The sequence below is a fragment of the Rhinatrema bivittatum genome, unplaced genomic scaffold, assembly GCF_901001135.1.
Source record: "Rhinatrema bivittatum unplaced genomic scaffold, aRhiBiv1.1, whole genome shotgun sequence".
Classification (NCBI taxonomy): Eukaryota; Metazoa; Chordata; class Amphibia; order Gymnophiona; family Rhinatrematidae; genus Rhinatrema; species Rhinatrema bivittatum.
Window position 1 is genome coordinate 112710 of NW_021820598.1, and position 11709 is coordinate 124418.

The following is an 11709-nucleotide window of genomic DNA, read 5'->3' on the forward strand; positions in this document are numbered from 1 at the left end:
CTACTCCTTCAGATGTATCCACTCTGTTGTAGATCTTAGTATCATCCACAATAAGGCAAAACGTTTCCTTCTAACCCCTCCGCAATGTTGCTCATAAAGAAAGAACAGAACCAGTCCCAAAACCAATTCTTGAGGCACTCCACTTAATACCATTCACCATTGTTTCCTGTCAGTTAATCAGGTAGTAATCTACTCTACCACCTTGGTGTCCACAACCAAGCTTCTCATTTTATTCACGAGCCTCCTATGCGGGACCATATCGAAAGCTTTGCTGAAATCCAAGTAAATTACAATCTAGCCCTCTTCCTTGATCCAGTTTTTTCATCACCCAATCAAAAAAGTCAATCAAATTTTTCTGGCAGAACCTTCCACTGGAGAATTTGTTTAAGAGTTTTTATATACCGTCATTAAGTTATTCACCATCATAACGGTTTACAATAGGGCACCAGTAAAAAATATGGGTCGTACATTACATAGGTGGTGCCAATAGTATTCGGTAACAATAAGGCGTTTATTAGGGGGATTAAGTGTTTCATAGCAATATGTCCTGAAGGTTGCCTACAGTTAAAAAAATGTTGAAATAATTCAGTAAGGATTTATACAATTAGGCATTCGGTGCTTTATTCCGCATAACTTTTACTTCATTGCCCGCATCAGTTTTCTTTCTTGAAGGCTTGTATGTAAAGCCAGGTTTTGAGCTGTGTTTTGAAAAGTTTATGATTTGCTCTGGAGTCTAAGGTTAAGGGGCATGGAGTTCCATAATATGGGACCGGCTAGAGACAGAGCTCGCTCTCTTACTTGGGTAAGTCTTGCGGTTTTCACAGAAGGGATGGGAAGGAGTGCTCTGTTTGATGACCTTAGATTTCTGTGTGGGACATGTACTCTTAAGTGCTGTGTTCAGCCATTCTGCTTTATCGTCGTGGATAAGTTTGTGTATTAGGCACAGTGCTTTGAACTGTATTCTTTGTTCTATGGGAAGCCAATGTAGGGTGGCGAGCGTATCTGTTATGTGATCTCTTTTGTTTTTTCCAGTGAGAATTCTTGCAGCAGCATTTTGTAAAATCTGTAGAGGTCTTACTGTAGTGTTAGGTAGGCCTAGTAGCAAGGCATTACAATAGTCTGTGCTGGCGAAAATCAGCGATTGAAGCACAGTACGGAAATGTGGTAATGATAGTAATGGTTTGAGTTTTCTTAGTATCATGAGTTTAGCATATCCTTCCTTAACCTTTATTGATATGTGTTGTTTGAGGCTTAGTTCATTGTCAATTATTACTCAGAGATTGCGAACTTTCTTTGCCAAGTCAATTTGTTGGTTGTTATTGAGAAATATTGGGGTTTGTGTAATGTTCATGCTTTTCCTAAGTGTATAAATTCGGTTTTATCAATGTTGATTATTAGCTCCATTTGGTTTAGAAGTTGTTTTATTATTTCAAGATACACCATGGCTAGGCCTATTGTTTTTTCAATAGTTTCATCGATTGGTAAGATTAACTGGATGTCGTCAGCGTAGATGTAGTGTATGATTCCAAGTCCAGCAAGGAGATGGCATAGTGGCAGAAGATATATGTTAAACAGCGTTGCAGATAGTGCTGACCCTTGTGGGACTCCAGTTTTCAAGGTAATCTTGTCAGATAGCGTGTTTTTAATTTGAACTTGAAATGTTCTGTTATTTAGATATGATTTAAACCATTTGATTGTTTTGTCTTGCAGACCTATTTCTTCGAGCCTTTTGATTAGTATTATGTGATTCAGTGTGTCAAAAGCTGCAGATAAATCTAATAATATCAGAATATATTGTTTACCGTTATCGAACCCTCTTAGTATATTATCCGTTAGCGCGAGTAGGAGTGTTTCAGTACTATAGTGCTTACGGAAACCGTGCTGGGATGGGTAAAGGATATTGTTATTATCTAAGTGCTCAGATAACTGCGTTTGTACTGTTTTTTCGATTAATTTGGCCATTAGAGGTAAGTTTGACACTGGTATGTAGTTTGCTAGTATTTGGGGGTCCATGTTTTTCTTTTTGATTGTTGGTTTGATGATTGCCCCTTTCAGTGTGTCTGGCACGTGTCCTTCTTCTAGGGAGTAGTTTATAATTTTTGTGAAAGTAGGCACGGTGATTTCAGTAAGCTTTTTGATTTCTACTATGGGTAGTGAGTCTATTTGGTGTGGGGCAGGATTTAGTTTCTTGATCATGTTCTCAACCTGATAGTCTGTTATTTCGACAAATTCGGACCATGGTGTCACATCTCTTTTACACATTTTAATCTCTTGTTTGGGTGTCTTAGGTATTTTGTTTCTCAGGGTCTCAATTTTGTCATTGAAGAATCTCGCTATTTCATTGCATCTGTTTTCGGGTATATTCTCTGGTGAGTTTGCGTTGTCTTTAGTAAGATTATCAACTATTCTGAATAGGGTTCTGGGGTTATTCAAGTGTTTCTCTAACTTTGTGCTAAAGTAAGTTTTTTTGGCTTCGAGGATTGTTTTTTTGTAAAAGGCTAGTTGTTTTCGATATTGTGTCAGATGGTCGACCGATTTGTGATTTTGCCATATTTTCTCTATTTTCCTAAGTTTTTGTTTTAGTTCCTTGTTTCGTATACCATGGGTTTTTTTGTTTTGGTTCTTTTGCGATTATGGTTTTTTGCGGGTTTATGTTATCCACTAACTTTCTAGTCAGGTTGATCCAGGCTGTTGTTGCTGTAGTACAGTCAGGGTGATTAAAAGATTTAAGTTCATCTTGTAGTTTGTCTTTTAGCATTTCAGTGTTAAAAGGGGGGCCTCGGGTCCATCAACCCACCAGACTGTACAGAGTTTACCATCTTTTCCTTCAGCAGAGTCTCCATTAATTTTCCCACCACCAAGTCAAGGCTAACCAGCCTGTAGTTTCCAGCCTCCTCTCAGCTACCACTCTTGCGAAGTGGGACCACAACTTCTCTTCTCCAATCACGTGGCACCACTCCCATTTCCAAGGATCTATTTAACAGGTCTTTCAGCGGACCAACCAAAACATCTCTGAGCTCCCTCAAGGTCCTGGGATGTACCTCATCTGGCCCCCATGGCCTTGTGCACTTTCAGATTTCTTAGCTCTTTCCATACATTCTCTTCTGAAAATGGGGGTGCATCTACTCCACTCCCATCCACAGTCTTGTCAGATAGCAACAATCCTTCTCCAGGGTCTTCTTTAGTGAACACCAAACTTCTTTCTTTCTCCGATATATCTGAAAAATGTTGTTACCTCGCTTTACCTCTTTGGCAATCCTTTCTTCATATTGTCCTTTTGCTTTCCTGATTTCTCTCTTCATCTCTCTCAGTTTCACCAGATATTCTACCTGTATTACTCTTTTTGGGATCATGTATACTTACTAAAAGCTGTTCTTTTTGCCCTTTTTTTTTTCAGCCACCTCCTTTGAGAACCAGATCAGTTTCTTTGGTTTACTTTTCTAATGTATAGATTTGTTACCTTTGTAATAGCTTCTTTTAATTTGGCCCACTGTTCCACATCACCCTTTGTCTCCCAGTCTTCTAGTTCTTCCTCTAGGAGCATCTCCATTTCAACAAAGTCCGTATTTTTGAAATTCGAAACTCAGGTCTTCGTGCAACTTTCTCATATCTTATTTGGTATCATACCGCTTGATCACTGGTGCTCAGATGGGCACCTACTCTGATATTAGAGACATTATCCCCCTTTGTGAGCATCACACCTTCCCTCGTGGGCTCCAGTACCATTTGTTTGAGCGGAACTCCTTGAAGGGCATCCACTATCTTTCTTCTTCTTGCAGTTTCCACTGAAGAGAGACTCCAATCTACATCCAGCAGATTTAAGTCTCCAACGAGCAACACTTTTCTCTTCCTTCCCACCTTTTGGATGTCTTTGACCAGATCTTTGTCTAGGTCTTCTGTCTAAACCTGAAGCCTGTAGACCACAATGATGTAAATGGAAGCACCATCTTCTTTTCTGAAAACAGCCCATAATGCTTCTTCCATGACATTTGTCTGACTGGCTCTTCATTGTGTAAATGATTCAAGCATGCTCCTCCTCTTCTGCAGTTCTGTAAGGGAAGGCATAAAATGGAAGCCTGAAGCCACCAAATGTTATACTGAGACTGGACTTCCCCCGATGAAGAATTGTTTGAAACAGGAACCATGCCGCATGCAGGTTTAGACTAAGATGACACTAAGTTTTTGTTTTGGGGGTTGTTTTTTTTTACTTTTATGAGAAAAAACTACTTTCATGGAGGAAAGCAGGTGATGATGGTGTCTCAATACCTGTAACCATATATAAACAAGTTTAGATTGCACTCTAAGTTGCTACGCAATTGTATTGCTGCCACAGGAACAGAGGAGCTGCGTGCCACTTTCCCTCCCCTTACTAACCTCCTGACTGGGCTGCAATGTTGGCAGCTTCAGTTACCTGTAGCAGAAAGCTGTTCTGGGCAATAGCAAAGATCAAGGTCCTATGCAATAAGAAGGGAAGGGGCTGAGGCAGGCCCTTCTGTTTTGCAGCCTGGTGTACCAGCAGACTGGGCTCCACTGGCTTCAGCAGGCCAGCCAGATGAGCTTTGTCAGGCTACTAGAGGGAACACCACATGAGGAGCAGGGTGGGTGGTCTACTTCTGCTCTAGCTGCTGGTGTACGTATGTTACCAGTTTGTCCGCTGACACTGATAGTCCTTGGTTGTATCACAGATGGACAAAACTGAAAAAATGAGCTTGATTTAATGCTTAAAAAACATGCAATAAATAATGAGAACGCTTGCTAACTTAATATTTCATACATGCTTGAACACAGCTGCAAGGTATTTAGTTTAGCAAAACATATTAACTTTCAGCTAGTTTAGAAAAAAAACAGATACAATAATAAGTGTGTGTATTGTCATTATACATTCAAATAAAACAGCTTTCAGAACCCATAAAAGGGACACATTTTCCTCTCTCACCACGTCCTTAATCATATGACTTTTGAGAGAAGGCAGATAGCCAATCCAATGCAGCTCTTCTCCCAGTCTAGCCCTCTCACATGCTGGCAGATCTATTGAGGCCTCTCTCATTCTTGCTGTTTCTTCTCAGGAGCCATATTTTATTCCATTTTGCTATCACATTCACTACCTTCTGTGACTGGCAGTTTCTCGATCATAGATTATCACTATACTGCCTCAAGTTTATTTGTGGTTACACTACCGTTTGTTATAAATGTGTTCTATTATCTTTAGGAGCACCTTGCCAGGGACCAAGAAGAATAAGCAGCAACAGTAGCAGACTGATACTGGTAACAAATGGATAGTCTAAAAAACACAAACCGGCTAGGGTGTGCCTCCAGGGAACTACTGCTCTATCTGTAACTCTGTGATTTGTGCGTAGGCCTTAGTTCCTGAACAGACCTCTGTTATATATCTTCTGTGTCTCTTCACACACCCCAACGAGAGCAGTAATGATTACGGCAAAGACTAATATTGCAGCTGACAGTTTAATACAAGACTTTGCAGCTGGATAAAAGGGTCAGTTGTGCAATCACAGGAAGACCCAAGGCCCTTGCTATGCTACTGGGAAAGGCCAACTCGCAACCAAGCAAAGCACAGATGTGTGAAGGAGCACTCACAGCTGGCATGGTTATTACACATCATTCTGGAATCTGCAAGATTGTTCACTGTGGCAAAAGAAAATAAGGTTGGCTTGGCTCTGAACGACTTATAAATGCAACAGCATTTCTGAGCTATAGAACTGTTCTAGAATAATGGGGTAATTTCATACCAATCTCTTGGATTGGGGGGGGGGGGGGCATTTATTTTTACAGACTGGGCTCACCTGAGCTTCCAGCCCAGTCATAACCTGCCCCAACCCTGGTCACCACTGTGTCTGATGGGAATGTTGAAATCAAGTTGCCAAGGGTCTTCATTTGTGGGCAGCAGGGGTTTATCTCTGGTTAAGCTCCTACGCCTCCTCCTATAACCCAGTAATCACAGCGGCAGTCTTCACCATAGAACTGCAGAGGTAGCCCTGTGTGATGTGAAGGGCTGCCTCTGCAACATCTCCAGTCCTGGCTGGTCAGATGAGCAGCAGCTTGGATTCAAGGAAGTCCTCACAGCACTGTCTCTGGGTCAACAGGGCAGTCATGCAACAGGGCATTTTAAAATGCAAAGAAGAAGCAATTTTATTTATTTATTTAACAGTTTTATATACCGAAGTTCTATCAACAAAGTTGCTAATCAATTCGGTTTACATTGTAACAATAAATTGACAGAATGTAGAATAATGTCTTACAGAGAACAGGGAAGATTTAACTTGGAAATAAATAAAATAACTTAATGAGAGCAATAAATAACTTCAATGGAGCAAGGAAAGTAAAGTTTAAATACAATATAATATAGGAGAATATATATTCAGAATTGTCAGAGTCGGGCCTGAGGTCGAATATTGAAAAGTTCAGAATAGTTATTGGGATTAGGAGAATGCTTGATTAAACAACCAAGTCTTGAGTCTCTTTTTAAAGGTGGGAGTCGATTGTTCCAATCTCAGGTCAGGCGGGAGAGAGTTCCAGAGTTTAGGTCCAGCGGTGGAAAGAGCTCTTTTACTAAGAGAAGTTTTGAGCGGATGGGCCTTTAGCGTGCCTCTCTGGGCTAGCCTCAATGGACGGGAAGAGGTGTGTAGTTGTAAAGGGATAGTGAGTTCAATTGGAGAAGAGTTTTTGATGACTTTGTGGATTATTGTTATGGTTTTATAGAAGATTCTCTGATTGATGGGGAGCCAGTGAAGGTTCTTTAGGATGGGTGTAATATGTTCCCTTTTGTTGGATTTGGTTAGAATCCTCGCGGTGGCATTTTGTAATAATTGTAGTGGTTTCAAAGTGTTAGCGGGTAGACCAAGCAGTAAAGAGTTACAATAATCTTAGTAATGTTTCAGTAAGGCTCCTGAGGATCCTCATAAATGCATTCGCCCAAGGTCATTGGAAACTAAAGTAGCAAGTACAGGGTCAGAATTCATCAATTGGGTCTACGATAGATTGGTTCGTTTGTTTGTTTTTCTTCCCAGTCAGACAACTCATTGGACACAATATGGCTTGGGAATTTTGACGGTCCATGAGTTGCAGACTATACAGGGCCACATGACAAGCCCATTTCTCAAGACACCAGGCCCCTTAGGAAGATGATTTTTACTAAGAGCGCCAATATATAAAAGGAGTCAAGCATTCCCAATACAGAAAGAAAACAGGAGAAACTTTTAGCCAAACAGATCGCTGGAGTGGAAGAATTCCCATCTGGATTTTACAGTAAAAGATGCACCATCAGATTGAATGTGACAAGGGTCTATGGGGTGGTGGTGGAGATTTTCTCTGCAGGTCTCAGATATTTTGAGATAAGAGTCCTACTTTTTCACACAGCGCTCACAAGGCTAGAACTTGTCAAGCTGCAGCACTGCTCATGCTGGGAAAGAAAGAACAAATGAATTATGGCCTCACTCATATGTCAATGATAGCCATTTGGAAAAAAAAAAAAGTCCTTTCAAGTTGCAAGTATCCTCAAGAGAGCTCTTGTGCCCTAGAAAAGCGAATTCCTGGAGTAGGACCCTGCAAGTGCCTGCCTGACTTACTACAATCTACACTGAATCATATAAATCATGAGAAGCAGCGGGGCTGGATCCAGGACTGGCTCAGCCTTTCCGTGTGGTATGAGGTTTGTCAGTATCTCCACAGCTCAGGAGCCTAGAAGTAGTTAGTTCTCTGATCTGGCTCATACCTTTCAGACTCCTGAATCACTAACACTACGCAAGAACAATTTTTTATATATATCATTTTCATAACTTTGAAATTTACAAGGATAACTCAGGAGTAACACTGGAAAATATTTTTCCACAGAGAAGATGGTGGATGCATAGAACAACCTCCTAGTTGAGTTGGTGGCAGCAAAAATGATAAAATAATTCAAGAAAACCCGGAATAAGCATAGAGGATCTTTAGTTGCTGTGAAGAGGTAAAAGCAAAACCAGAGATCTAGAGTCTAAGGCAGCATAGATATGCTTTAAAGTCCTTATAAGTGTAAATGAAAAACATTGCCAATTCACCAGGTATAGCAGCATAGTGCTGGGTGATTCCATTAAGGATATGGCAGCAGAATTTTAACAATTCTCAAGTACTGTATCTGAGAAACTCTCTGACATAAGGATAACTGACTTCCTTCCTCATCAGAGGTGGCAGAAATCTATAAATACGATGTGAGTAATGTACGGCTAAACATAAACGACTGGTCAATACATCTCAAAAGTGGCTTATTGTTATTTACAGAAACAAATAAAAACAAGTTTGTACGAAACACTTTTACAGTTCAGAAACCCCTACATTTATATGAAATGCCTTTGCAATTCCTTTCATACAAATTTATGTTTGTTTCTATAAATAACAATAAGCCACTTGAGATGTATTGACTAGTCATTTATGCTTAGCCGTACATTACTCACATTGTATTTTGTTCTAGATGTGTGTTTTCTCCACCACTCCAGTGTGCTTTTCCCCAGAAATCTATAAATACCAGGGGTTGAAAATATGCCGATTTCATGGTATCTGATGCTTGCAAAACCAACTTGAATGCATAGATTTTTTTTTTTATGAACAAGCAGTTCCCTCCTATTCCCTGCTAACATACATAGTGCAGTCATTATAGCAAGAGTCCTCAGCCAGGGGCCATGTACCAGTGCTCCTTCCCGATCCCTGCAACCACGGACCCTGAATCCAGTTTCTAGGTATCAATCTTGAGTGATAACCAGAACTCCTTCCGCTCAGGGGCTGTGAATGCCGTTTCTGCCACATCTACAGCCAAACAGAGCAAAAGACCAGAGGATGAGATCAAACCAGAGACTTTCAGCATGGCACTGTACAGCATTAGCAATGAGCTGATCTGCATGCATTGATCTTACCATGAATGTATTAGAATAATGCCAGTACAATCCTGGGAACACTTAGAAATTCACAAGACAAATAAAAACAAAACAGGTTCCCAAGAACTCTGATCAGAGTTTGCACCAGAAGTTAGGACTTAGGCTGAGCTGGACTTGTGCATTGGGGGGGGGGGGGGGGGGGAAGAGGGAGATCAACAGCCTGCAGGGTGACAATGGAGTAATGTTAAAAACCTAAAGTGAAAACAAACAAAAACCGGTACCAATTGCCAAAACTGTATACAGTAAATAACTGGCAGTGAAATACTGCCCTAAAAGGAAGGATAACAGCAAGGAATATGGGAAATTATAAACAGGTATATGTATTAGAAATTTTATAGCAGAGGCATTCAATCAACAGCCTGGCTAATTGCTCCCACTCCAGGAACACAAAGAAAGCAAAACAAGATTTTGCCATAAAAGTAATTATCTCAGCAAACAAAATATAGCAGGGAAACAGCATTTAACTTCATTCTAAGTAATGTATCACTATCTTATCAGCCCAAGGTTCACAAAAATACCACCCTACCATAGTACACCAAGAATGACCGACAAGCTTCCCCTCATACTTCTCAACCTAAGGTTCAAATGTGAGACAGAATGACACTATTGGAGGAAAAGCATAATAAGGGCCAATTAATGCTCTATTATATATTAGAAATACAATGTTTTCCTTTATATAAGTTTGAGATCATGATTCAATATTTTAGGGGTAACAACTCATTACAAGAAATCACAGGGCAGTAATGAACTGAGATATCAGATTATTTCTACTTTAGATTAACTGAGGCAGAGTTCCAAGTGGGCTGGTGGTACCTGCCAGTGTTTTCAGCACACCACATAAACCCAGGGCCCAAAGTCAACATACTTTCCCCGCCAGCCTGAAAAAAAGTGAGTGGTTCATGGGAGTAGACTCGGGAACATTAGGAATTTTGAAAAGGCTGGTGGATGCCTGGGATGCCCTCCTAGAGGCCATGGTATGGACAAAAAATGGTAATGGAATTAAGGTCGTGGGATAAACAAAGGGGATTCCCAGTGGCAAGAAGATGGAAATGAAGGACTGGGATAACCTGCTGTAAATTTTCTGTATGGGGTATCCTGCATGACTGGATGTGTCATTTTGGTTTTTATCTGGTGTCATTTACTATATTTCTAAGTTTAAGTCTAGCAAACTAAGCTACACTGGTCAGGTGAGAGAGGACAGAGCTGGAGAAGGCCGAGAGAGGGGGGTGGTTGGACGGGTGAGAAAAAGAAAAGCCTGGACAGCAGAGAAAAAGTTGAGCAAGAGTGTCTGGCGTTCTGAATTTTCTACTAGCTTAGATCCTCACACATGCAATGGAACAAACACAGGACTGGCTCAATGCCTCAACCTCCTCTGGGTGGTCTCAGTCAGCTGGCAAGAGAGACAGGTTCGGGTCAAGGTAAAGAGAAAATGAGAGAAATGGAAGGAAATAGAGTGTGGACGCATTAAAATAGGCTGGAGAGAGAGAAAAAACTAGCAACTGCTGAGAGGAGTGGAGTTAAGTAGCGAGAGAGCTGAGGAATCGGGGGGGGGGGGGGGGGGGGGGGGAGTGGGGATGTAGTCCCCAGGGTTTCCACTTCACCCCCCTGGTCTGGGCGGGGGGCCTCAGAGTTGGGTGATCCCCGGGGCTCCGTACTCACTTACCCCCTGCAAGTCCTTCACGAAGTAGCTGCCACTGGAGCCCTGGTAGATCCTCTCGGGGAAGATGCCGCTATCGATGGCGCTCTCGGCCCGCCGCACCACGTCGGCGAATTCGGGGTCGTCCGGGAAGTCGTTGCGCTCCCGGTGGGCCTGAGCTGCCGCCACCGCCAAACAGCGAGCCTGGGACCTCTCCAGCAGCGGTTGCCGCTCCTGATCCCGAGAGCCGGGAGGCGAAGAGCCAGCGACCGAGCAGGGGAGCCGCACCACCACCCCGGGCAGGCGGGCGGCGGGGCTCAGCTGGGCCCCCGGAGGGGGCGAAGAGCCGCATGGGAACGTGTAGTCCGGTTGGTCCCGCACCGGGGACACCAACGGGCTCGTCTCGTCCATGTCGGGCCGTGTTGCGACAGTAGAAAGTAAACGCAACAGAACACCCGCACCACCGGCCAGAGCAACGCGGTCAGCTGACAACCAGCTGACTCACGCTCGCTTCCGGGGCTGACAGCCAATGAAAGGCTGGGGCGCGTGCGTGAGTAGGCGAGGCCACGCCCCATTCTGTCAAAAAGCAGCATAGTGCCAAGGCGTGGGATGGTGCTGCTGTGTACCCAGTGCCCCCGCCCAGGCCGCTGGGTGCCAGCCTTGAAGCGGAGGCTTGCGATGGGAAGAAAGAGAAGCTGGGGAGAGGGGTCAAGAAGAAAGGAGGGATATGCGGGGCATGGTAAGCGTGGAAACCAGAAAAAGGAAGGGAAGAAAAAAAGAAGCTGAAAAAAAGAGATGTAGATAACTTTATTGGCCTGACAATTTTACAGGTTGCCAAAGCAATATACTGAATAATTAAAATAATAAGAATAGAAAAGGGGGGGAATCAGAAACGGTAAAGTAAAAATGACAAACGGCATTTTATAGACTAGCCAGTTTTTTGTGGCATGAGCTTTCGCGGACAAAGTCCACTTCGTTAGATGCACGAAGCCCGAAAGTACAGCATTCGGAACATATTTCAGGTTTTGGTGTTGGTCCTATTGTCCATGGTTAGGTTTCATTTCTGACCTCGTGGAAGGCTGCCATAATGGCTGTTTCTCCTCTTTCTCCTGAGATTATAGCTTTTCTTGCTAATTCTTTTGTGAGACA

General features: G+C 42.6%; 1 protein-coding gene across 1 annotated transcript in view; it reads right to left on the reverse strand.

Moving 5' to 3' along the window:
• Nucleotides 1–11082, reverse strand: part of LOC115081743 (phosphatidylinositol 4-kinase type 2-alpha-like) — a 52877-nt gene extending 41795 nt beyond the window's left edge. The window contains exon 1 of the mRNA XM_029586156.1: nt 10588–11082. Within this exon, the coding sequence (XP_029442016.1) occupies nt 10588–10971 (384 nt within the window). The 5' untranslated portion in view covers nt 10972–11082. The remainder of the gene's footprint in view (nt 1–10587) is intronic.
• Nucleotides 11083–11709: the final 627 nt, after the last annotated feature.